This window comes from Alosa pseudoharengus, unplaced genomic scaffold, assembly GCF_046254945.1.
Source record: "Alosa pseudoharengus isolate Yale_2024_CS ecotype anadromous, Long Island Sound unplaced genomic scaffold, YU_APseudo_1.1 YU_APseudo_1.1_scf_6, whole genome shotgun sequence".
Taxonomy (NCBI): domain Eukaryota; kingdom Metazoa; phylum Chordata; class Actinopteri; order Clupeiformes; family Clupeidae; genus Alosa; species Alosa pseudoharengus.
In genome coordinates, this window is record NW_027468848.1 from 42990812 (window position 1) to 43018553 (window position 27742).

The 27742-nt window shown below is 39.2% G+C and overlaps 1 protein-coding gene across 1 annotated transcript in view; it reads left to right on the top strand.

Moving 5' to 3' along the window:
* The window catches only part of smn1 (survival of motor neuron 1, telomeric), a 61241-nt gene that overhangs the window by 13912 nt on the left and 19587 nt on the right, over positions 1-27742 (top strand). The window contains exons 2-4 of the mRNA XM_076269492.1: positions 23261-23332; positions 25681-25794; positions 25912-26100. Coding sequence (XP_076125607.1) covers positions 23261-23332; positions 25681-25794; positions 25912-26100 — 375 coding nt within the window. The remainder of the gene's footprint in view (positions 1-23260; positions 23333-25680; positions 25795-25911; positions 26101-27742) is intronic.

Genomic DNA, 27742 nt, shown 5'->3' on the forward strand with positions numbered 1-27742 from the left:
GCTGTTTGCTTTTTGTACACATTTCCCCTGTTCTGTGATTTCTTTAAAGAGAGTTTGTTTAAAAACCGGTTTGAATGAATTAAAAAAAAAAAAAAATGCCACATTGGACCATTACATAACTATCATGACCTCAAGATGAACTCTATCTGGGCCATGGTTCCAGAAACAGTGCTTATTGTGTGGCTTGCTCTGCCTGCAAGCTCTTCAAATCATTTACAAATAGTTAGAAGCCTAAGACAATGGCGATGATGAACAGGTGTGTGAACACCACACACACCAGGACTACATGGCCTTGAAACAGCACTAACTGCAGGGGCTTGCCCTGACTACCTTGTCTTCAATTCATTTAGATATAGTCAGAACCCCAAAGACAATGATGGTAAAGATATTTTGGTTAACTGAAATAATAATAATAATAAAAACACAAAGAAAATTTCTGATACCCCCTCAAAAACTAAATAAAAACCTATGGACCATGTAGAACATTACATAGTAATAGTAATTTGATTAAGGGTAGATTCATGTTATATTTAGACAAGTTCCTTCCACTCAGTTTGTGATGTGCTTTTTGTACACATTTCCCCTGTTCTGTGATTTATTTAAAGAGTTCATTTACAAATGGTTTGAATGAATAAAAAAAAAAAATGCCACATTTGACCATTACATAGCTCTACTCTATCCCTGACAAGACATAGAAACACACACCCCCTCAGGTTTGTGGAATGCACAATGATAAGAAGGGGGACAACGTCCAGGGTTTGACACATCCAGGTGTCACTGACTGGTGAGAGAAGGGTAACCAAAACCAAAACCATTTGATATACGAATGACACTTAGTTGCAACATGGTTGGACAATTAATCAACTTTGACATGCACACCATAAATCAGCAACACTACGTCCAGGGTTTGACACATGGATCATCAATCCAATTTTGACACATGGGTCATCAATCCAATTTTGACACATCGGTCATCAATCAATTTATGGCATGTGTCATCAATCAATCAAATTTTGACAGGTGGGTCATTAATCATTTTTTGACATAAAGTACAGCTTAGATCAGGGGTGGGCAAACTGCGGCCCGCGGGCCGGATCCGGCCCGCCAAGCACTTTCATCCGGCCCGCCGAGCATTTCATTTAGTTATCAGGCTGCTCGCTATTTTTTTCCTGCGATAGAGACGACGTTGGTTAGCTTTACTGCAAACTGCTTTTCACTCTCCTTAGATAACGTTTACAATGTCAATGTCAAAACATCATGTTAAATAGAGATAACATCATGTTAAACTAAGTTAACTCTTAGTTATCTCCTTTGCAGCAGATCTAACGTGAACATTATGCAATCCATTAATTGGGAACGTGTCTGCACTCACGAGAGGGAGAGAGAGCCGCAGGTTCCAGCTGGCTTGTGATTGTTGATAATTGATATCTCCTTCTTATAAGAAAGTTTTAAAAGGAAATCATGAAGGCAACAGTAGTTCCCACTACTGACCATTTAAAAACTGTGAGAGGGCCCAGCCGTAGGTACAGGCAGAAGATAATTGAGAAATAAACGTGAATTAAAGCGACTGTCTTAAAGCGACAGTGCACAATTTATACATTTGTTAAACAGCATTTAATTAGCAGTATTTTTAAGCAATTCATATTTTAAAGCAAATACTTTTCATACTAAATTATAGGCTATAAAAAATGTATTTTTTTATGCGTGTGTCATGGGGGGTGGGGGGTTGTTGTGCGGCCCACCGGCCAATTTTCAAAACCCAATGTGGCCCTTGAGCCAAAAAGTTTGCCCACCCCTGGCTTAGATACTACTATTGTACAATGTATTTTTTACATTTGTGAACTTTATACTTTTTGAGATATTTACGATAAAAGAGCAATAAATTCCCATTGAGTTAACATTGACCGCCTTGGCGGCCACCTTTAGCATTATGACGTGACCGGCACCTGAAAGCAATCAACAGCTGGTCAGCTGCAATCAATCTTTCTACCACTGGAGCTGTGAATCTTCTGAACGTTTTGGCCTGCCGTGATACTTTACTTGTTGGTAAAACTCTCCTCCAGAGGCACATTTCTCTAACTACAGACAAGGTAAGTGGTACGATTTTTGGTTTGACTCATTTATGTCGTCAAACATTATGTTATGTAGCATAGGCTATGTATGAAATGATAGGTCACAAGTAGCCAAACTCGGTAACGTTAGTTCTAACGTTAGGGGAATAGTTAACGTTAGCCCTTATCCTATCCGTTGATATTTATTATGTAAGGAAAGTTATGAAACCCACCTAATCCACGTGAATAAGTCGTCACTTTAAATTGACCGGTTAAGCTGTAGGTTTTCGATAACGTTAGCTAACGACATTCAAACCTAACGTCGCTCCCAGCTAAGCACTGACGTTAACGTTACATTTGCTCACTAACCAGTAGCATTTTAATAACGTTAGAAGCTATACTATCTGGCTCTTGATAACCTGTGGAAAGGGACCTGATGAAAACCTTACTGTTTGGAAACGGACCATATGACTAAAGTATTGTTAAAACACTACAGAAGTTGAGGTATAACGTTTGTGCTGTCAACATAGCTGCAGAGTATGTTTACTTGGCCTAGGCTACTCATTTCTGCATTATTCTGGCCTATAAATTAAAGCTTCCCAGTTGTTGTAGGCTACATCCTAAAGTAGGCCTACATTGTAATCTGTAGAAAAAATGTGGACAGACCAAGCTGTAAGATATAGTGTAGGCCTAGTTGTTTATCAAGATGCTTAATATCAGAATGGTCCATCCTTAAGACTCAGTTTATGATAATCAACAGCAACAACACATCCTTTGCCTACAAAGTGTTCTAAGCTGTTTACTTTAAACTGTTTGGCTATCAACTATCCTTAAACAGAAATTAATAAAACACAAAATGTTGCTTTGTTTATTTTATTTGCAGATTTATGGTGCAACAACCTCACTTAAATATCTAAGTTGTATTGAACAATTGTACACATTCCATGTTTTTGGTATAACTCTAACTTGTTTGCTTTTGTCTTTTAGGGACCAGACCAGACCAGTGTGGTGATGACCGTGTATTACATTACGTGTGTGCCTGTCTGTGTGCACATCCTGCCAACCATACATCGCTGACATTGACACTAACATTAATTCCTAAAAACATATCTCAACATATCTGCACATACCTTTGAACTATAGACGTAGATCTGAGATCTACACCGAGACATTCTGAGTATTATATTGTTGCAGGAGGACTATGCCGAAAACTATATGAAGCATGCATACATTTGAATCATACCTGTGCTGTGACATCTGTGAAACTTAGCTGTGCTGTTAGACCTCTGTTTTTAGACCTGAGCTGTGCTGTGTGGAAATTAAGATTCTAACCTAAGTTCTGTCTAAAACTGAAGGGCTGAATCTTGTTCTTCAGCCTATATCACCATCAAAAGTGACCTATTTATTACAATTAACTGAGACCTCTAGCTCTTGCTGCCATTTCAGAATTACCACTGATAAATAGATCTGTCTTAGGATAATATGATTGGCATTATCAAGTTCTGTATATATATACACACACATAACTGATTTTTTTGACTTCAAGCTTACATTGGTTGTTAAGTGTTCATTAGTGTATTCTGAGTATCATGCTGCTGTATTAAAACAAAGAATGTTGATCAATATTGAATTAACAATTTATTTTTACTGACTGTCATATACTCTAAGCTAACATGTAATCAAGTAAGTGTTTTTCAAGAATACTGGACACGTCTATGTAATCTGAATAATCATACTGTAAGTAATTTAATGTTATACACAGCAGCTTTTTTGCATTTACATGCAATGGTAATTCCCTGGAATTGCATTTTCTAGTTAACCACATTAATTCAAATACAAAGTTTTTGCCCGAAATTGCACTCTGCCTACTTACGAGGGCATTGTCCCCACCTCTTTTGGAGCCTTTGTTTGACCTCTAATAGAAAGCTGAGAACATAGGAAACAGTCATTTTATTGACTGTGTGATGTACTGACAGAGTTACAGAGGCTAGAATATAGTTTTTTATTTCTGCCGGATTACAGATCTCTAAACTGACCACATTTCAGCCCTCTAGGTCACTTGATATCACTTAGAAACACAACTGAGACCTAGCACCAGGTCAGATGTGTGCACAAGTAGATCAATATAGAATGAAAATATGAGTACTTTAGACCATTATTTTCCAAGGTATGCTCATGCGTTTTGTAAAATGCCTATGGAAACTCTCTATAGGACTTTTGGTTATCCAAAATGCATACTGACAATCAAATGCTTACTGCACATGAACCCCTTTGTGTAGAAGCATAACTTCATATGGGATGGGCATTTTTAGGCCTTTCCCCCTTGAAATTGCACTGTGCCTATTTCATAGGCCACTGTTCCCACTTAGTTTGGCCTACCATCAAATGCTTGGTCTCTTTAGAAAGCTGAGACCTTGTAGTTTCTTAGGGAACAATCAGAATAGCTGTGGGAAATACTGGCACAGAAGTACAGAGGCTAGAATACTGTTTTATACAGGTGCTGGTCATACAGTGGGCATCGCTTTCAAATGGCCACTTCAGTCGCGCATTACGAGGCGTTAAGCTGCGTGAAGCTTTAGTACCACTTTCAGCCACTGTGCGTCGCTCTGCCACTGTACATCGCTCTGCCTGCCGCCCCTTCTGAAAAAGCTCGATTTACCTCGATTTAGGCTACTTGGGTATGGCTTAAGGCTTGACTACACGGTGGTAACGAAAATCGAAATTTGCTGTCTACATTATTGTCAGTGTTGGGTTAACGCAACTACGCAAATCAAAACAGTGGTGTGATAATTGAGCCAGTAGAGAAATAACTGTTTAGAATTAATCTGTAGCCTTGGGTAGGCTTCTGCGATGTTTTTAACAGACTACGCTATAGAGGCTTAGACAACTATGACCCACGTTTTGGTTTCGTAAATTAATTTGCCCTACTTCTTGACTGCAATGTAGTCAATTGACTGCTTGACATGTCATTTTTATTTTTCTGTACAATAAACAAATAGGTACATCTGCTTTATGCCGCAGAATTACATTCATATTTGGAACTTACATAGTCCAATGCATCGTTACACTACGTTAGTGTTTCCCAAAACCATAGTAGCAACGAACGTTCGCAACCACTATCGTAAAGTTGTGTAGTTACAACTACACCTCTCGACCTGTGGTAGAAGCATAGTTCCAGGGATCTTCATGTCAAAGACGTCACTGATGCCAGTTATTTGTTTGCAAATTAATAATTATAAATATATTTAGGTTTCTAATTGATATTTACAGTTCTAACCACCATACATCCATATTTTAAAATGCCCAAGGCAGAAAATACATAAATTAAAAGTCAATTTGCAGCCATGTGCACGTAAGTAAGTCACACACCTGCAGATAATAATAAGGTGGTGCGCACTGTTTGACGAGTCAGCTGAGAATATGTAGCCTTTGATTTTCATGGGGGGTGGGTCCTTTTTAGTTTACGCAAACCAAGCCAAGAAGGCTGATTCTGATTTTGATAATATGATCTGCACAAAAGATAAACTTAGGTAAACAACGATGTCAATATTGTTGTCAAAATCTTTACCCAGATTTGAACTCTTGGACAGGGGACTGGTAACTGCTGTGCAACGGCGGCTGTCATCTGCCGGCCTTAACGGCTCCCACACACAGCTGCGTTCCGTCAATGCATGCCAGTGGGTGTTCCCGACGGTAGCTATGCAAATGACTTGAAGTAAAACCGTAATGTGATTGGTTGGTGCCGTCCGTAGATTGGCTTGATTGGCCGGTGCCGTCTGTCGGTGCAGCAACAGCTGAACTCCTCAACGCGAGCGGCGGGAGAAACTCGACGCGACGGACCCACAATTCAGTTCGGCAACGGATCACGTGAGCCCATGTAAAGTGAATGGGATGCGTCTCCAGCAACGCGAAGCACGCAGCTGTGTGTGGGAGCCGTAACGCAATGCGCCACAGAAGTATGTGCAGGTGCCCGTTCACGTGCTACTAAACGTCATTAACTATGGAGTCAAAATAGGGTCTTTAATATTAAGAGCTTGTGTAAAGATGTTCACATGTGTAATAAAGTTTTGCAGCTGTGCAAAAGGAGTTCTGTATGTGCAAAGACATTTCTTACCTATCGAAATATTTTGTACATGTGTGAAAAAAAGATGTACCTGTAGAAATATTATGTACTTGTGTGAAAGAAATGTGTATTTGTAGAAATGTTTTGTATATATGTGGGGGGGGGGGGGAATGCAGATCTGTAAAAATATTTTGTACACGTGTGGAAAAAAATATGTACCTCCTCAAATACTTTGTATGTGTGTGAATCTCCTACGCGACGCTACGCTAAGCTTTCCTGCACAACACTGAAAGTATGAGCTTGTGAAACTGATATGCGTACGGACTTTTGATCCTAATTTTACTGCCTTTCTGAAGAGCCAATCAACACATTGCTTACTGCCAACCAATCAGCCTTCCCCACCGACCACCCAGATTTTGCCGCTAAACCACAGATCTAGTTATTAAAACCGGTGGTAACAGCAAGGGCAGATAGCCTAGGTTGTAACATTACTGTAAATGAACACCCATAAGTATTTCTGGACTAAAATATTGCAAAGCGATTTGGTTACTTTATTGGTCATGCTTTTATCAGTTGTAACATAGTCAAAACGTTAAGAATATCATACCAGAACATGAAATAATAAGTGTAGCTGCCATATTAGCTATCCTAGCTGACATTTATCGTAGCTCATAGTGCTAGGGCTAATGTAACTCGTCCGTTTGTACGTTGCCCAGCGAATAAGTAGGCTTAATTCTTACATGTCTTAAGTTAACCCTTATTACCCAATTGACGCAAAGTGCGTCAAAAAACACACCCTTTCTTCTCTGTTACATTGCTCCGGAATGGTTCATCGCAGCGAGATGAAACCTTTATTGCATGACAGAGCAGAAGTGGGGCTTTCCAACGAGACTACACACTTGTCTGTACGATCAAGTATGAAAATAAAAAAAAATCATGAAATTAAATCAAATTGCATCATATTTACAGTCTATATTTCTCTGCGTTCACCTGCACACACATTACTCTAGTTTGAATTACTCGCGAACCCGTGATCGCATCGATATGGCAAGCATATCAGATGAAAGAGGAGACTCAGAGCTATCATTTGATACCAAGTACATCCTTCTGGGTTATAAAACAGACGAAGTGACAGCAAAATAATAACTTCATATAGCTGGACTTACCCCACGTTTTTGTCTGTTCTTGTGGCAAAGCATGTTTATAATCCAATGCTATCATGTGTTTCTCTATGGCAAAGCATGTTCATATTCCGGTTTTGAGATCCTAGCAAATTCCTGCATGGCATCCAATTCAAGGCTCACATTGCATCCCAATTTGTTCAACAAATAAACACCTTTTTGGCCTTTACTTTGTTCATGGCAATGCAGTAAAAAGTTGAGAATTATTATGACTTCATACACACAGGCACGCAGGCTAACACGCAACCTCGGGTCAAGTCAGGTCAGATCAGTTCGTGTCACAGATATGGAGCGCAGAAAGGTCATTTTTCATCACTAAATAAAAAATGCCATTTATTTCCGTAAATCACACAGCAAATATTTCTGTAAATTGCTCAGCCCCAGAGTATCCCTCCAACATGGCAATTATATTGCCCGATTCAGGGCAGTCTGCCCTACACACACATGAAATGCATGTAGAGCTGTGACCTTGCTGTGGTGAGATACATGTCGAAATATAAGAATTTTTATAATACACTTTTTATATTTTAATTCTTTAAAAATCTAAATAAAATCAATGCTAGTATTAATACATGAAATGATGGCAGATCTGAATAGCCTAGACTCTCCTGAAAAAAACAATATATAATATATGTGTGTGGCACTTACAATGACCAGAATAAATCCTTATGAATAAAGGTAGTGAAAATGCCCTAAAAACAGCTTAGGGTTCTAAGGGTTAAAGAATTGAAAGACATAGGAAATAAAGAAAACGCTTGAACAGGTTTATCCATTTACATTCAGATCTTGCCATACACTTTGCCTAAGCGCTTGCTTGCTTGGTAGTCTACCGTCCTGTTCAGTATAGCAACCGCTGCTGTGCTTCATAAACTGACGAGATAACCGTGCACCAAAGATTCTATAGTTAACTAAGATGAATCATAAGACGATTCACCAATGGAACGAAATGGCACTAGTTCCGGTCTTTGTAAATTACATTTCATTGAAAAGTCCCGGTTCTCCCCCTATAGCATAGCAACAGTAACTAAGGAGCTAACAATAAACCAACAGTCTTGGAAGGGCATTACTACGGTTAAATCTCACTATAATCTCCTAGCTGTGGATGTCCCATTACAACCCATTCATTTGATTCGTCTTTTTGCCGTCCACTAGGCTATTATTATAGGCTTGCAAAGGGTGATAAAATAAACATATTCTCATATCAAATAATAATAGCAGATAAACATAAATGTGTGTACAGTATTACTGTTTTATAATCATGAATGACACCACTGAATCACCCTTTCGGAAATTGAATGAATAATTAAACTATTTCGTCAACATTACTGCTAGCTAGAAGCTAACCTATAATGTTACAGTCTAAAAAGCGGATGGGAATAGCTAACGCTAACATTACGACTCTGCTTCAACCCTTTTTGCGATCACAGTATAAATTGAGCTACCACGTCACTCTTAATTAAGTTATAATCTTGCAACCCCAATCAAAGAGTATACCAGAGAATTTCTAATGAGACATTATAGACGGGCTTTGAGTATACTCTTTGATATGAAGCCAATCTGTTTAGCAAAGATTCTAGAGCGGAGCAAGATAGATCAGTTACGTCATAGGCATGAAGTACGCTCTGAGCCTGACAGGGCGCCATTTTAATAAGCTCAGCGCAAAATTTCATATACAGTTCCAATTCTATGAGCCCACCTGAACAGGTGTTTTTAACGTTGCCAGCTGTTTTTTTTTTCTTTCTCAGTAATGAACTGCAAGAACTGACAGTGTGAAAGACCCGATTGATCTTTTTCCAGGTTTACACTGAAAATAGGCAAGTAAATAGGCCTATTATTTAGACAGAAGTAGCTATTGCACTGGTAAATAGATCACATAAATTCCCATTGAGAGACTGTATAGCCTACTGATAAGCTAGCTAGCAGGCAAACTAACTTAGCTAACGTTATATTATCACCATTTTTCTTTTTTCTACCTGTAGGCTATAAGTTAACCCTTTGTTCACGGCCTGCTTAAACACAGTGCATAAGAGGCTATCAATCACTAATAAGGTTGAGATTTCACTCAAGCGTCTGATGTTCATAACTTAAATAAATGCAAATGGTAGGCCTAGGCTGAACACAACCGTGCTTGACACTATTGTATTGTTTCCATGCAGTCAAAAACTCCCAAATTGTCCTGCTTGCCTATGTAAAATGCATATGACCACAGAAGTTCGTTTTCAAAAATCATTAGCCTATTTACAGGCTGCAGCCAACTTAAAACACGTCCAGATGAATCTAACCGTTGAACTTAATTTGTGCAATTGTTAATTGAAAACAATTTGCTTGAGTTATAAAATTCATTCATTAATTCATTCATTCATTCATTCATTCATTCATTCATTCAAACTTTATTTATTCTCGGAGGGTCATTGAAGGAAGCCCTCATTTTCAATGAAGCCGAGATTACAGAAACAATGAAGTAACAAAATGTAAAAAGAGAGAGAAAAAAAGTATAGGTATAGGTCTAGACCTATAAATAAAATAAAACAAAGTAAAATAAATAAATAATAAGATAACATACATTACATTATAGAGGAGGGAGGGGAAAAATACATAAAATCTTAATAATAAAATAATAATAATAATAAAGACATTTACTTAAAGCAGGTACAAATTGACATAGGAAGGTTTGTGATTATAGATCTGAATTGATTATAGGAAAGTATAGAGTTCATTTTTATATTACACTGAAGATTATTCCAGGAAGTAGGGGCACTATAACAAAAGGCCGACTTTCCCAACTCAGAGTGGATACGAGGAACCTTGAGCATCAAACAGTCATTTGATCTGGTCTGATAGGGACCAGCATTCCACACAAGCATGACAATGTGACGTCAAAATGACGTAGATCTTGCTGGCGTGCCAGGATTTAACCCAGGTAGCGCGAGGTAGCGCACCACTCATTTTTTTTCAGACGAGCGCGACAAAGTGGAAACAGGAAGATGGACTAGTTCGAGGGCAAGCGAGAGTTGCATTGTTTTGTTACAGTCGTGAATTTTTTATAGTTTGCTGGATAAGTTAACAAAGTTACCAGCGAGAGTTGCAACACATGGAATTAAGAGTATTTTCAAACAAAGGATTTCTATTAAGGCCTGAACAAAATCTCTTTCCACTTCAGGAAATAACACAAACTCAGCCAGCTGCTAACTAGCTAGCCAGCTAACTAACTGACTAAAGTATCTATCTATCTATATATATCCATCTATCTATCTATCTATCTATCTATCTGTGCACACACCTTGGAAACTAGATGATAATGATGATGGTAGTTGTGAATAATAGCAACCAAAGTCTGAAGTACCATCACAGAGGCTAGCTACTAGTGTTTCTTACTGCAGCTTCTTCTGCTGTGTAACATAGTTAGCGTTAATATTTTCACAACAGCGACACCTCTGTTCAGGAGAATATTGCAACTAGTGTCGCGACCACCACGCGCAAGTATAAATGGTTACGGCGCTTCTGTGACGTCACATTGTCGCGCTACAGGTCGGGTGCGTCGAGTATGTGGGACGTTTCAGTCTCTCCCAAAACCCCCACTACTGTTTGGAACATATCAAATACACCCCGGTCCACTCGTCGTCCCCACAAATCAAGCTTGGCTTTAAATGCAGTGACTTTATCTGCCAGTTTAAAGACAGTCGTCATTCTCCCCTGGAGTGACAGGTTAAGGTCATTAAGCAACCCGAATATGTCACACAGGTAAGCGAGTTTTGACACCCAGTCCTCATCACTAAAATCACTAACGGTGACTTTTTTTCTGTAAGAAATCTCTGCAGTGGCTCTCGCAACTCAAACACTCTGGCCAGTGACCTGCTAAAGATGCTTGTTTTTTGTTGCTCATTCTAGCAGTTTAGCTAACTTCGTGTGACACTACCGTTCACTAAGAAGGTGAAGTGAGCCGACCTGAGGCTGCGCAGCGCTGAAGGCAATATGTAAAAGTGTTGAAGGCGGGACAGACAGACGTAAGAAAATAGACCTTGCAAAATGCAAACATGCGTGCAATCAAACAACTGCATATAGGCCTATGCCATGTAAAAACTTGACTTTATTGCGAATTAAATTTAATTTAGTTTGCATGCATTTTTTTTTTAAACTCATGTCGTAGGCTACGGCCCGGTTAGGAATGTCCCGTGGCCCGGTACCAGGCCGCGGCCCGGTGGTTGGGGACCGCTGCTGTAGCCTACACATCTCTATGAAATAATGTAGCCTAGGCTGTCAAGGCTAATCCATATTTTAAATAAGCAATCATGGAGACAATAAGTTAATAGGCTGAGTAGGCCTAATGCAGGAATGGACGTTATAGTTATTCAGTAACTGTAACGAATTAATGAAATTTAAATTTACCTCTAGACTACTTCGTTTCCCAACAAAGTAACGAAATTACATTAATGCTATATCCCAAACATAGGCCTATTGAACTTAGTTTTGGTGGATGATGGACAGATGTCAGTGCCCTAGCCTAATTTACCCTCGGAAATAATTCAACATTGTCTTTATACAATATATTTAACTGGTCTAGACATGGTGTGGTCTATTGGGTTTCTCGTAATTTCAACATAAAGCTTTAAAGAACAAATATTGATAACATTTTAGGATCAGTGCCATAGGATTCCCACGGTAGCCAGCGTCTGTGACGACACCTGAGCTTATTAAAATGGCGCCCATAGAGTCATAGAACGTACTTCAACATATCCAACATATTTTCCAGCCAGTAATCAATCTTGCGCGTAGTGCTCTAGAATCTTTGCTGTTTAGCACCAAAATCTGGGTGGTCGGTGGGAAACGCTGATTGGTTGGCAGTAAGCAATGTGCTGATTGGCTCTTCAGAAAGGCAGTAAAATTAGGGTCAAAGGTCAAAGGTCGAAATGTCTTTGCACATGCAGATGCAATAGCCATTGGTCAAGTATTGAGAATAAAGCAATTAAGATAGTACCCTATACAAAGAGTACTTCATACTATCAAAAAAAATTCGTTAAAACGAATAGCATTTTGCAACTTGACAAAACACTGGATTTGACGCATTTGATAGACATCCGTGGCACCCAATAAACGGATCTGGGAATTTTTTTCAAATACGAGAAAATTAAAGTTTCCCAGACCACGTCTCATTGAGAAGTGGTGGCGCTAGCCAGGCTATCTCCCTTCAGTGCTATGACTCGTTCGGCTGTGAGCTTGTTTCGCCAAAAAAAACTCTATTGCAGATATCAATGCGTCTTTGTTCATGGGTTTGGCTTCACAGCAGAGGCTTAGACAACTATGACCCACGTTTTGGTTTCATAATTCGCCCTACTTATTGACCGCAATGTAGTCAATTGACTGCTTGACAGGTTATTTTTATTTTTCTGTACAATAAACAAATACATCTGCTTTATGCCGCAGAATTAAGCACTTGGCCAGCCTATAGAACGGGCACATTTTGGAGAGAATAGAGAATGTACGCACGCAAGAATCTGTAGGCTATTTGTGGCTGGTTACCAGCAAACAATGTTTAATGCATTAACTTTAATTCATTTAGGCTATGCTGAAATAGTTTCAACATTTTGAATATCAGTGTCGGGTGAATTAGGAAATGCCATGGCTGAAAGCTGCTTGGGATCCCCCCTGTCAAGCAATAACCATACAAAAAGTTAAAAACAGATGACATGGTGCGGAAATAATATAGCCTAGATATTCCAATATATTCGAATACATGTGTTTATTTTAGAGGGGATATTCGAGCGTCATTTTTGAGCAATTTTGACAGCCCTAGTCCACTGTAGGCTACGCCAATTGTCTATTAACACCCTCCACCTAACCCCGGTGAGTGGGGGTCGCTATAATGCGTGTGAAATAGCACCATTGAGTAGCCTATGTGAAATAGCCTTAAAATCGTTGTGTGGTGTTGTGTGCCTTCTGGTTTCTCCACCTACTGGTTTCCTTGCGCGTGCATGCATGCATGTGCTGCAGCAGTTGTCAGACATTCACAAACAAGTTGTTTTGGGCAGTTTGAAGTCGCTTTTCATACGCCATGAGCGCTCCGCTACATTACAGCCACTCGGACAAAAGACATGTAAAAAAATATATGTTTTGAAAACTAGCATTAAACTGGATTCGATCCCGCAAAAGCAACACACGCGTGACTCTCTCCATCCTGATTCCCTACTCTTTGAGCCAACTAATATGTTACGCGAATCAATTAATAGTAGACCTACATTCTGAGAAATTATATGGTACGAGAAACGATCTACATCAGACGCGGCTCGTTCACTTGGGCAGGAGGGGCAGAGCCCTACTAAAGATTCATCCACTAGAAAAGTAGATCCACAAAATATTTGTTTTAAATAAAATGTTGTTTGTTTATTATTGTAATCAGTGGCAACGTACTCAATCATGTTACATTTTTGTATGATTTTCAAAGAAATTTCGAAAAGATCGCAAAGATCTCGTTGATCATATCCGTAGTTGTTGTAGGCCTACTGTAACGTTACATTTCATTTCTGGTAGGGCAGTGACGTCACTGCCCTGAAGAAATTGAACAGCTCCTGCTGTTTGTCTATGTAAATCTGTCGACCGATAATGGAACTGCAGCTAGAGCGCGGTTAGTAGAAGGTCGGGTGGGCAGATCATGCCACTGCCCACCCTATACGACGTCAGAATTTACTGTAATATGCCTACTGTACTGTAGTATGCCTACTGTATTAGTCCGCACGAAGTTTGTGAGGTCAGACAGACAGACAGTTGAAAATGGCGAGTGAACAGCGTGTGTGCAATAGTGTGGAGTTTCTCTTAAAGAACTCATTCGAAAGACTTGAGTTTGTAGTTAAATTAGCTATCAAAGACCTAGGACCTGATCAGCCCGACAACAACATCGTATACCAACAAACAAAGGACAAGAGTCGGTCATTTAATCGGACATTTTCACGTTCGTGGTAGGCCATACAGTAGGCCTATGTCTGATAAGAAGCTCTGGTTGTCCTGAACGCAATAAAATGTTCTGTTTTCCATGCCTGCTTTTCCGATCTTCTGGGGGACAAGGGGATGTTTGGAGTAGGCTAGTGTTGGTATGTGTGACATAAAACATTTTTCAGAGAAGGCAAAAAACATGAGGCTAGCACCTGAGTTGTGCAAATTAGACATGCTGGGGAAAGCTAATATTGCAGCACAACTCAATGAGGGCTAGCCTACAGTGTAAGTGACACAGATAAAGTAAGGTTGATTGCACAGACATTTGATGGGGCTATGTCGAGAGGAGCATCTGGTGGAGTGCGTAAGAAAGTGCAAGACGTGTAGGCCCTTGCTATGCACATCAATTGAACCTGGTGATGGGAAAGGCTGCGTCAGCAGCATCCTCAGTGCGTGTCTTCTTCTCGGATCTTTATGGTTTCTCCGCTTTTTTCACAAGATCTCTGAAAAGATTTAAAAGCTTATTTTGGAGTGTTTCGAAATAATTGAAACATCTGGAGATTTTGATACAATCTCAGTTAGAGAGGCTAAAGGGTTTAATTTCTCGAATGCTCCTAGATCCGAAGTTTTTATTCCTTTTAGACCTGTTAATATGCCCCGGGTAGTGCTCTATGCACAGCTGCAGAAAAGAGCAATGGATGCTGTGGAGGCACACAGGGTTACAGACAAGTTTGTGGCCAACATGAGAACGATAGGCCTACGTGATCCCGTGCATTTGTGCAAAACATACCGGTGTCCAGGATAAGCGCAGGTCCGCTTCTAACTTTGCGCAAATTGCCTATGAAGTGTGTGACAATCATACCGCCACCGACAGATTTTCATTCACTGGCCATTTGTCTGCCGCCGTCCTATTTGATAGTTCAAGCTTCCTCAAATTTTCCAAATCATTCCCCAAGGAGCTCGTAAAAAAACTGCCCTTTTACGTGTATGTGTCACTTGATATTAATTTCTATACAAACCACGGTGGACACGCAAGCATTCATTCCATACCCCCCCCATACACACAGAATGTTTACCTTTTTAATGAATAGCCTACTTTTAATTTACTCTTTAAAGTTGAGCTGGCTCTTGAACACAATAATTTCGTTACTTATAATTTCTTTTATGAGTAGGCCTACATGACTATAAACAACTTGAACTTGACTGAGAGCTGAGTGGTGTAAGGTGGCGTGAAGCCTACGCTTGGAGCTCCAGTGGAATTTTGATTTTGCAACAAATTCTCGGTTAATTTGTTTCCTTCTTGAGTTTTTCCCCTAAAGTAGTTCTCCACTGATCTGAGCTAATGAGCTGATTACCAGTACTTGCCTTGTAGCTTTTATTTGGAATCTCACAATTTTAAACTTCACTTCTTATTAATAAAATAACATTAAGTAGGCTAACCATAGGTTAATAATGCATGAACAAAACGGTGTTTTGACCGCAAATGCATGGTAACATTATGGGATTCCATTCCCCAGATTTCGCTCATCGCCTAGCCATCGAAAGAAAGAGCCGTAAAAATGAACAAAATCTCCGTGGACCGACTTAGTGTGCGTCCAGCTGCCGGTGACCTGGAACTATGCCACATTTTTTTTTCTAAACTTGATCATCAGACTCTGCCCCGCCTATTTGTCAACCCAGGAGCCGCTACAGCGCACCAGACCGCGATGTCTTCAAGGGTTGAATGAAGGGAGTTTGCAAAAATTAGTGTATTTTTCTCGTCAATAAACATTCTTAATTTTCGAATGTCTTTGTCAGGGAACATCTGACTTTTAAAAACCATAGGCCTGGTAGTTGCTCAGACAAGGAGTTATAAGATAAAGGCAATACCATTTGTGTCACCTAATGCAGTTCAGTGAATTAGCAAGATACCATCAGAAGCCAACAATCATAAAGCACAGTGTGCGCGCGCGCGCTCTCTTCCCTGCGCATGAAGCTGTCTGCGTGTTATAGGCTAGATTTGCGTGAGTTCTTTCTATCTGCTTTACTTTTGTGAGTTGCGACCACCTAGGCTATGTTATAGACGTTCTATGAGGTACCAGTGTTTAGCTGTGTCACAAAACAATAAGCTTTGTCAGACTACTTTTAAAATGATATTCAGGTCTATATACATTTTAAACATTCGGGGCTGAAGACCCGACAAAGCCTTGCGTTAATTCTTCAGGTGGGAAGTGTCAGGAATTTTCATACGAGAGACACTCTCATTGGTTGTTAGTATATGGAGTAGGGAATTGACAGCAACATATCCAATCACATTATGAGAGATGCTGAATTTAACATAAACTGCGATGTTTGATTTTAAATTAATGTAAATTTAGCCGGGACTGTAAGCTGGCACAGGTGTTCGATGTTTTCAGTGGGTGCCCGAGAGACGGAGCACCCACGGTATCGGCGCCTATGACAAGCGTATCTCGCGGTTGCATCCATTACAAACAAACATGCAATGTGAACGTCTGGGATTGGGGAGAGCACTAAATGCTCTTCTGAATAAGCACAAAGTCAAGCCTTTAAATGAAAAACTCTTTAATAATCAAAAAAATAAACGCTAATGAAGTGAACTTGTGACCATCGCGCGACTTTAATTTGTATTTTTCCAGTGACGCTGCAACAACGCTGCAACAACCCAAACAACCGGTAGATGTCTCAAGTGAGCAGGGTGTCTCGTAAAAAGAAATGGAGCCTGGAAAACCCTACACAGACTTCACTACAGACTTTAGCAGACTGGTTTAGAAATAATTTAACCTGTTGAGGAGTGAATTCTTTAAGACAATGCCATTCCCCAGAGAGTGAATTACTTTCCTAGCTCCTTCTAAAATTCTACGCGAATGTTCTATAGTTTCAGTGTTCTTAAAATTGTTTAATGGCAGAAAAGTCCCTGAGGGTAATTGTTGCGTCATGTTATAGAACCTTTTTCGAAAACGTTCTAATCACATATTTGTGATCGTACTCCCAGGGGCCCAGCTGCATCTGATCACATATTTGTGACCGTACTCCTCAACAGGTTAATAGCCAGAAATATGCCTGCCCTGCCCTAATAAAGAAATATTTGGTTAACTGCGAGTGAATCCCATTTGCAGCCGTGGAAGAAACGCAGGACGAATTAAACATTCTGGTTTTCTCTGAGTGCAACGATGATAGACAGACATCATTTGGACAAAATATAGTGCATATTAACCTCCGTTGCTCAGCCAAATGCCTTCCTGTTACGTCCTGTTATCACAGAGTTACAGGCGATTTTTGATGGTCACAAGTTTACTTATTTAGCGGTTTATTTAATTATTTTTTTATTAAAGAGATTTTCATTTAAAGGTTTGACTTCGTGCTTATTCAGTAGAGCATTTAGTGCTCTCCCCAATCCCAGACGTTCACATTGCATGTTTGTTTGTAATAGATGCAACCGCGAGATAGGCTACTCGTTTGACGTTTCATCGTTTTCCTTGCTTGAAGGCGAACTTAGAGTGATGTTAACCTATTTAAGTTTAACAGCGTGATTGTCGTGAGAGCACGATTCATTGGCGCTTGCATGTTCGGCCTTATACGTGCGCACCTGCCTACCATCAGGCTACTCAGCTACTAGAGAAAGAATTTCCCCTGTTTGTATGTTCACTCCAAGTTGGCCTACCATAACTTACCAATTCACGAAGCATTTTAGACCTAAAAGTAGCACCTAAGTCTGGGACAGCTTAAAAGAATTCGAGAGGACTCCTAACTCACTAAGACCTATTCATAAACAGTTTTTTGTGGCATTTTACCTTGCGATGTTTTGAAATGCGTAGCCTATGCGGCAACAGGAGCTTCCAATCGCGAGGGAACAATTTTGCAATCTTAAAAGGGATGCAATAACGCCACCAACAACAACCAAAACTACTCATTGTTAACATGTAAATTAAAAGTAACGTTTCATTGTGAATCAAATTAAAATGTTCTCCTCTTTGCAAACGTAGCCTAGGCATATGGTGACAGATTAATTTAATAATGTTGCAAAGGTACTGCAGCAATCCATAGGCCTATGTTTCATTAGGCTACTAGGCTATTTCTATTTGTTTTGCCTTACTGTTTATTCATTTGGGCTAGGCCTTTTTATTCAGTTATTAATCATCTTCCGTCCTTCGCACTACTTGTGTAGCGCACGCATTCTCCGACCTGTCACCCGTCACTCATCATCGAAATGGAGGTGTTTGGAATCATTCCCGCGTTACAATCGTCAGCCAATCAAGGTGGTCACTTCAGTCAAGCTTGTGCATGAGTAATGACGTCATCCATAGCAACGAAGACTCACTCCTAGTTTAGGAGTTGTCTGAAAGGCTTTGTGAATAACTTTTAAGAGAAAACTCCAAGCTAAAATCTTTTAGTGCGATTTAGGAGTAGCCTACTCCTAGTGGTAAGATAAAAGCCTTTGTGAATAGCCTACGGCATTCATCATCATTTTTTTTTTCCATTGCTTTTTTATTAGGCTATTGATTGATTTGATATTATTGTGTACTATAACTATTCTCCTTACTATATTTGACCTACATTCTAATCTGTTCCCTGTTAAATTTTAAATATTATGTTGTTTTGTATTTATGTGTCGCTTTGGACAAAGGCGTCTGCTAAATCCATAACCATAACCATAACCATCTTCCGACCATTCTGAGACCTGTCACCTGTCACTCATCATCGTAAGGGAGGTGTTTGGAATCATGCCCGCGTTACAATCATCAGCCAATCAGCCAATCAAGGTGGTCACGCTTGCCCATTTACACAAATTAATGGTTGAATATTACTGATGATCATTTTTATTTAAGAACATGCAGTGTGCGTAGGGCACCAAAAACATCTTGCTCGTAAAAAAGCATCATACCGCACATTGTGGCGGATCTGTTATTTACTGTAGGCTGCGCAAACCACAGGCCTTTATTTTGGGCAAGCCTGCATTTGAGGCCTTCTGTTGAAGAATTTTATATAAAGCCTGCGCTAACAGTAATCCTCCTGCCCCTGATACCACAGCTGTGGATAGTGTGGAATGTGTGCAAGTAATAATACAATCCAATGTGTGTCTCAATTGTCCCCTGCTGACCACCTCACACATTTCTATATTTTGCAACGAACTTACATGACACAATGTCATAAAATATGCCAGTTTTAGGACACAAAATAATGTTTGTAATGATACCAGTTAGGCCTACGTTTAACAGTAACAAGTGTAATGAGCTATTCATTGTCGAAGGTGCATGGTGAAGTGAAATTCTTACTTTGGAAAACAAACATTTGCCGATATCATCGCCGATATCATCAGAATATTGCAACAGATTCTGTGTGTTCTGGACTGCAGGTAACTTGTTAAGCCAGTGGTTCTCAAACTTTTATTTCATTCCCCACTTTGATCAAGGGGCATGACTAGGGTTGCAAAATTCCGGGAATTTTTAAAAGTTGGAAACTTTCCATGGGAATTAACGGGAATATACGGAAATTAACGGGAATTAATGGGCATAAACTGGAAGTTTTTAATATGGCAAGTTAGTCTATAACAGGGAACTTAAATGTAGTGGACACCATCTGAATGTAGTGGACAACCCCATCTTGCAGAATAATATTAGTTAAAACAACCATTTAATGCAATTTCAGTCAAATTTCTACCCTGCACATACGTCAATCCCAAGCCCACAGCAATCAGCATAGGCTACATAAAGGAAATCTATGGTGCGTTCATGTGCATGGGGAAAATAAATTCCCAGTGAAAATGTCATCTCATGTGGGAATAACTGATGTGAAACTGGGGGAAGTTTGCAAACAGAGTTGCCCAGTTATGGGCTTGTCGTCACTTTTGTCCTCATTCAAATGGGTGTACGTCATTTTGCATAAGCTGTAATGGGACAATTAATCTGTCTGATTAAGCTTGACAATTTATATATAACTTACATAATCTATAAGGTTTGGTTGGGGTGGTATTATATTTTTATTTGCTTTACCATTTTCTGGGATTCTATCTGAACAAAATGATAGTCAGTCAATGTTCCAACCAATTGGATTTTGTTGAGTGGCGTGGTGTCTCTTTGGCAGTTTAGTGGTTTCAGTGTTGCTAGCTTAGCACGCTAGTAAACCATAGGCAGAGAATGGGATTCCCGCTAGCATGGTAGCTAGCTTTGTATGCTAAGCTAAGCGAAAATACGAACAAACAAATCATATTGCTTATTATGAAACAAAATGTTAATGTCTGTATATGAAACAGTAGGAATTACCAAAAATTCCCAGTTAATTCCCGTAATTTCCTTTAATTCCATGAAAGTTTCCAATTTGGAATATTTCCAAAATTCCCTAGTTTAACTTCCCATGCAAAGTTCCCGGTAAGTTTCCGGAAATTTTTCGCCCCTTTGCAACCCTAGGCATGACTGATGATAGTGGAGATAACGTGTTATCCCGAGGCCTTTGCAAGTCCGACGGTAGTCTACCCTATTAAAAATAAGTTTTCGATGTCCCAAACGGAGAGCCATACTTTATTGTTTTTAACAATCTCTATGCTACTCACAAAAATGTAGGCATGGGGACATGATGAAGTAGGCTATCCAACTGTCGTGTGTTGAACTATTGTGATTACGAGCCAGTGGCTTTCAAACATTATGCGTGACTCGGACATCTAACTAAATGCAACAGGCTCATATCGTCCTCGCATTAGCAAAATGAGGACCAGTTTTTTGTCAAATTGCAAATAGCTATTCGTTTTAACGATTTTTTATGATAGTATGAAGTGCTTTTTGTATAGGCTACTATCTTAATCTTGGAATATGGGGAGGGAAGTGGCGCGTCTGCAGTCAGCCAAATATGAATGTAATTCTGCGGCATAAAGCAGATGTATTTGTTTATTGTACAGAAAAATAAAAATGACATGTCAAACAGTCAATTGACTACATTGCAGTCAAGAAGTAGGGCAAATTAAGACGCTGTTTTGATTTGTGTAGTTGCATTACCCCCAACACTGACAATAATGTAGACAGCAAATTAAGATATTTTTTCGTTTTGTGGAGCGGCACCGGTAGGCTATCAAAAGCAGATTTCGATTTTCGCTACCACCATGTAGTCAAGCCTTAAGCCATACCCAAGTAGCCTTAATCGAGGTAATGTTTAATTATGCATGATTTATTTTGTTATTGAATTAGTAGGCTGGGATTCCTCTCGGTAACAATTATGTTTAAAGGTAGCCTCCTGCTTTTTCAGAAGGGGCGGCAGTCAGGCTACTGACAGAGCGATGTACAGTGGCAGAGCGACGCACAGTGGCTGAAAGTGGTACTAAAGCTTCATGCAGCTTCACGCCTCGTAATGCGCGACTGAAGTGGCCACTTGAAAGCGATGCCCACTGTATAGCGTCTAATATTGTCCCCGGGTGGTATAATGTTTAATTGCTGCCACACAGTGAAATTCATTTAATTGCTTCAGGCGCACTATAACGCAACCTGCATTAGTTTAATCGACAACAAATTAACGTGATCACCGAAATTCTTAATGATCAACTATCGATCGTCGATTAATTATGCCCATCCCTAACCAGGAAGTTGCACTTCATGTTTCCTGCTGCTGACCAACTTTGTTGACCTAACTCCAATGGAGATGCAGATTTTATTTTCCAACAGCACTGCACACAGTGCCAAAGCTACCAGTACCTGGTTTAAGGACCATGGTATCCCTGTTCTTAATTGGCCAGCAAACTCGCCTGACCTTAACCCCATAGAAAATCTATGGGGTATTGTGAAGAGGAAGATGCGATACGCCAGACCCAACAATGTAGCAAGAGCTGAAGATCACTATCAGAGCAACCTGGGCTCTCATAACACCTGAGCAGTGCCACAGACTGATCAACTCCATGCCACGCCGCATTGCTGCAGTAATTCAGGCAAAAGGTAGCCTAGAAATCTAGACGCGCCCCTAATCTAGCAACTCTCCGTTGGCTTGTGAGCTCCAGAAATCGAAACTTAATCAGGCCAATGAAATCATGTATAGAGTCGTTATCATTAACATAATGATTGATGGCAGAGTTGCAACGGTTTGGCTTGAATTCCCTGCTACTTGAAAACAAATAAGATGGATGTTGCTGTTAGCGAACAGTGTGACACGAGTTAAGCTTTTATTAAGTTGGCACACGTTTGAACTAGCCAACTAGCTCCGCTGGGAAACGCGTGGGACTCATAGCGCTGTCGCTGTCCTATTGCGTGCAGAGGGAATTTGAAAGACAACTGATTATCCCGCCCCTCAGACTGAGCACTGTGAACGGTGAGTGCCCAGACCCTACATTTTAATGTGGGTCTGGCTCGTCAGGCTAGCAAAAGGAGCCCCACCTAAGTATTGAGTGCTGTACATGCTCATACTTTTCATGTTCATACTTTTCAGTTGGCCAACATTTCTAAAAATCCTTTTTTTGTATTGGTCTTCAGTAATCAAATTTTCTGAGATACTCAATTTGGGATTTTCATTAGTTGTCAGTTATAATCATCAAAATTAAAAGAAAAAAGGCACACTGTTCCATAACTTGTTAATCTTTTAGACTATTTAGAGAGACCATACATCTGCACAATTAATATTGGATAATTGGATAACATGAAGATTAAATTTCTATGGATTCCTGTGAATATTTCCATACCCAATATGCTGCATCTACTTATTGTGGATTGAGGAGTGAGAAATAAACAATAATATTATACCATGTTATGGTCCTTATGGCATTACTGAAGCAAAACATGTAAGATGCCTAAGCATGTTACACAGTACTGTATGTTAAATGCAAAATAATAAAATAACAATAAACCATGATGCCCAGACTATGTAATGTTTTATTATCCGTTTTGTGGCCATCTTGGATTTTCCCTTTAAAAATTATGTTGGTGAACCAGAAATGTAGGGCACCCCCTCTGAAATGATGACTTTGGTGCTACCTACTGTGTAATAATTTGGGCCTTTTTTGTGGATAATACAGTGACATTAATTTTTGGACTTATTTGCTGTTAATGAAAGATATGTTGACTTTAATCCAGAGCGATGACTCGGACGTTTGGGATGACACAGCACTTATAAAGGCTTATGACAAAGCGGTGGCGTCTTTTAAGGTGAGTAATTGAGTAACAAAGTGTTTCATTATTCCCCGGTACATTGTACCTATTAACACTACAAAAACTGTTCTTAATCTTACATTAAGATCAATAAATCTAATTGGTATTGTTTTCAGTATAAATGACTTACCTAGCACTTACTCGTAAAGTGATTTGACTTGAGACATCTTAAAATAAGTCAAACTCTTATGACATCATCATTTAAACAAGCAAATTTGTTCTAAAATCAAGCAAATTTGGCTGCCAGTGCAATGAGCCTATTTGTCTTGATAAGACTCCTTAAAATAGGTAAAATTCGTCTTAAATTAAGTCAAAATGATCTTTGTGATTTCATTTCATGTAACAGTATGCTATTTACGGACAAAACAAGTTAAAGTGACTGGGTGGTAAGTCAAACCAAGGGACCCAACAAATCATAACATATTTACCAAAAAACATGGTTTTATTCTGAATATGTCTAATGCCATCAGGAAATATATTCAATTCTGAAAATAACAAAAATTTGATAAGAATATACTGTACCATTTACGTGGTGATATTTTAGATGTAAATAGATAGATAGATAGATACTTTATTGATCCCCAGGGGAAATTCAAGAAGCTGCTGAGTAGGCTGCCACACTTGACGGCGCCGGAACCGGAAATGTCATGTCAGTCAATTCGGACACATGGAAATGGCCATGCACTTGTAAAAATGGTTAAAAAATAGTCTCATACTCTTTTTCTTGTACATCATGTCAACAATAACCCTTGAATAACAGCTTTAGGCTTTAGAAACACTTTTTTTCTAGTTTGTGCCTTATGCACCTCATCAAATGTTGTGGACGCTGATGGCACCCGTTTTATAGTGCTCCTTATTATCTTATCTATATTAATGATTTGTCAAATGTTTCTAATGTTCTTTCTCCAATTATGTTTGCAGATGACAAAACCCTAATTCTCTGTCAATTTTTAAATCACTGAATAAAGAACCTAATGATGGTCCAGCTGCCTATGGTACATGGATTAGATTAATCAAATTATCAATAATTATCTATCTAATATTAAAACAATCTAATTTTTATCATTTTTAGTGGCAAAAAAGTCTACCCAAAAAATGTTTTTTGGGAGTTGGAGAGAAAAAAATTATTGGGTTAGTGAAAAGTGAATAAATCAATTGGTATAATAAGGAGGCTAAGTAATCTTGTCACCACAAATTGCCTCCTTACTCATTATTACAGTTTGATTCATCCCCATCTTTATACTATAATATAGTTTGGGGAGGAAATACCTTCCCTACTACTCTTCACAAAATTCTGGTACTCCAGAAACACTTTGTAAAAGTTGCAACCCGATCAGAGTCATACATCTATTCTGTTGTTTTAAAAACTGCAGGTTCTTACTGTGTATGACATCAATATTTTTCAAATATGTGTTTTTATTTATAAAATACATTTAAACAAATGGAACATTCCTGAGTAGTTTAAGAGCAATTTTATTTACAGATGGAAAATCACTCGGTAACAGAGTTATACTCCCACTAGATGTTTTGGTGCCACTCAGCAATTATTGAACCAAAATTTAAGAACAATATGTCAGTTTGTATGTACTTACATGTACTTAAATGGTAACACAAAATGGTCTGGTGTAATTAAATCTTTATATGATTATAAAGCCAGAAAGTGCTCGGTAACAGAGTTACCAAAAAAATAACTTCACTTTCTTACCATAAAAGTCAACATCATCAAACATATGCTTCTCAAAATATAACAATAAAAAACTCATATTTGTTTCTATACTTGTGTCCTATAATATGACCAAAGATTTTGTGACTGTGACAAGTTTTGACATACTTCTAAGACTTATAAAACATATGTCATGGCAATAGAGTTACATGGCAACAGAGTTACATGGTAACAGAGTTATAAATGTTCCTATAACCTTTGTACTTTTCTTTGCATTTTTATGTGCAACAAGCAAGCGAGATCATTGAGAAAGCTTTTAACATGCTTGAAATGTGTTCCCTAGATCATGGAAGGTGAGGACATACAAAGAAGGGTTCTCCAAACATTATATTGGTATATTGGTGACATACAGAGAGATAGCAACAGGCATGGGTTTATTGCACATGCTCAATTCAGTTTGTGGGATTGCAGAGGAGATGCAGTGACATAGAGATCCAGAAGTTCATGTCATACTACCTTGTCTATGCAGGACAGCTCATATATATTTTGAGTAGATTGATCTTTTAATATTTTGAAAATTTGACAGGTGAAGTGTGATTTTAATGCATTCTGTTTTGTGTATTATTATTATTATTATTATTATTATTTATTATTATGTGTACCTGTCTGCTTCCATCATCAGCATGCATTAAAAGGAGAGGAGAACCCGGAATCCAAACAACAACCTGGGAAGAAACGGAAAAACAATGTTAAGAACAGTAGCAGAAAAAGGAGCACAGCTTCCTCTATCAAAGAGGTACAGTATAGTTGTCATATTAGTGTTGAACTCAACATCACAAAATTCTTAAATGAACAGACTTTGCATTGAGACTGTTATGCTGTGTTAAAAAGTAAAAGTTTTATTTTCTTGTAGTGGAAAGTTGGTGACTCTTGCTGTGCTCTCTGGACTGAGGATGGAAACTTGTATCCAGCCAGAATTACCTCCATTGATCACAAGAGAGGCACTTGCATTGTTGTCTACACAAGTTATGGAAACAAGGAGGAGCAGTACCTCAAAGATCTTCTGTATGCAAACACTGAAAAAGATGAAATACCCCAGAGAGTAAGGTTTTTTTCCTACTTTTTCAACTATACATTTCTCCTGTTTATTACATGGCTCTTCAGAGTGCTTCCGAAAGTTCCATTCACATGAATGGGCCTTCCCAACTTTCAGAGGCCTTTTAAATCTATATTTAAATCTATATTACCGCTGCAAAGTATATAATGATCTAGTTTTGTTGGTAAAAAACCGACACCAAGGCTCTTGACCTGGTTGGAGCAAGGGATGGTGGTGCCATCTACACAAAGGGTGAAAGGTTCCATCTTAGCAAGAGCTGATTTGGAGCCAACCACTAGCAGCTCAGTCTTACTACTATTTAGCTTCAGGTAGTTTTGTGTCATCCACAAGTTTATGTCATGGAGGCAGGCAGTAATCGCAGTAGGGCTGAAACGATTCATCGAGTTACTCGAATAACTCGATTACAAAAATGACTCGAGGCAAAAACCCTGCCTCGAAGCCTCGTTAAATTTCTATGACGCGCACTATACGCGCAGGGATCTGATCAGGGCTCTCAAGTTTTGAAGTTTGCAAGGAGTGAGACTTTGTTTCTCGGGGGGGACTGTGCCAATGCCACGCCCCCTCCCCCCTGATCATGAGACCTGAGTACATGATAGTCCTACGTCTGCTTGAACTACTCGTGGCGCCACGCCCCCTCCCCCCGATCAACAGAGACCCACCCTCCCCATGTCCCATAGACCCAGCTTCATGAGAACCCTATAGTAAATAATAATAAATAATAATAACATAAATTATAATAATAATTTCACCCAAATGGGCCCTTTGAACAGCAGTGGCTCATTCTGCTCTATAAACAAACAGAAAACAACCAAATGAGAAAAAGCACGTTTAGCCCCAAAATGGTCTCTTGAACAGTGGTGGTTCTGTCCGTGTGTGTGTGTGTGTGTTTATGAGTGATGTTGTGAGTTGTAAGTGTTTGTGGCAGATTTTGATTCCTTGATGACTGATACTGGGGGCTCCCATTTAAAGCACTGTGGTTCAATGTCAGCCATTTTCACAGTCATGAGGCCATCTTTAAAAATATTCTTGTTAAAAAAAATAAAAAAATGGGTCGGTATTTAGGTCAATATTTTTTTTTTCAAGATTCAAAATACAATTTTGGTCATGGTGATTGATGATGAATTTAAACAAATGTGCATATTGTGACATAACTGACTGGGTCCTCAACCCGTGCCTTCAGGCGCATCACTGCAAACCTCAATCTGATGCAGGTTATGTAGACCAGCCTTTCTCAAACTTCTTTGACCTGAGGCCCATTCATGGCAGACTTTGGGGTCATAGGGCTCATCTACACGTACCCAACCCCACTCCCTCCAAATCAAATTGTCGTTATCATTATCACAATCATTATTATGCCTATATTGTTATACATGCACTTTCACTTAAATGTTTTGTGACATGCACATCTTCTTTACTAATGTAAGATATAATTAGTTTCATTGCTTTTGCATGGTTGCATGATGCTTGCATAAGAAAAGAAATACTTCTCAAAACAGCAAGAATGATATGGGTGCTATTGTTTTGGGATGTTTCCCTCTTGCAAGCATCATACATTTAACCTGACACAGCCAGATGGATTTGCTCCGCATATCCATCTGGGAACTTTTCATTGAAGAACTTTTGGGAA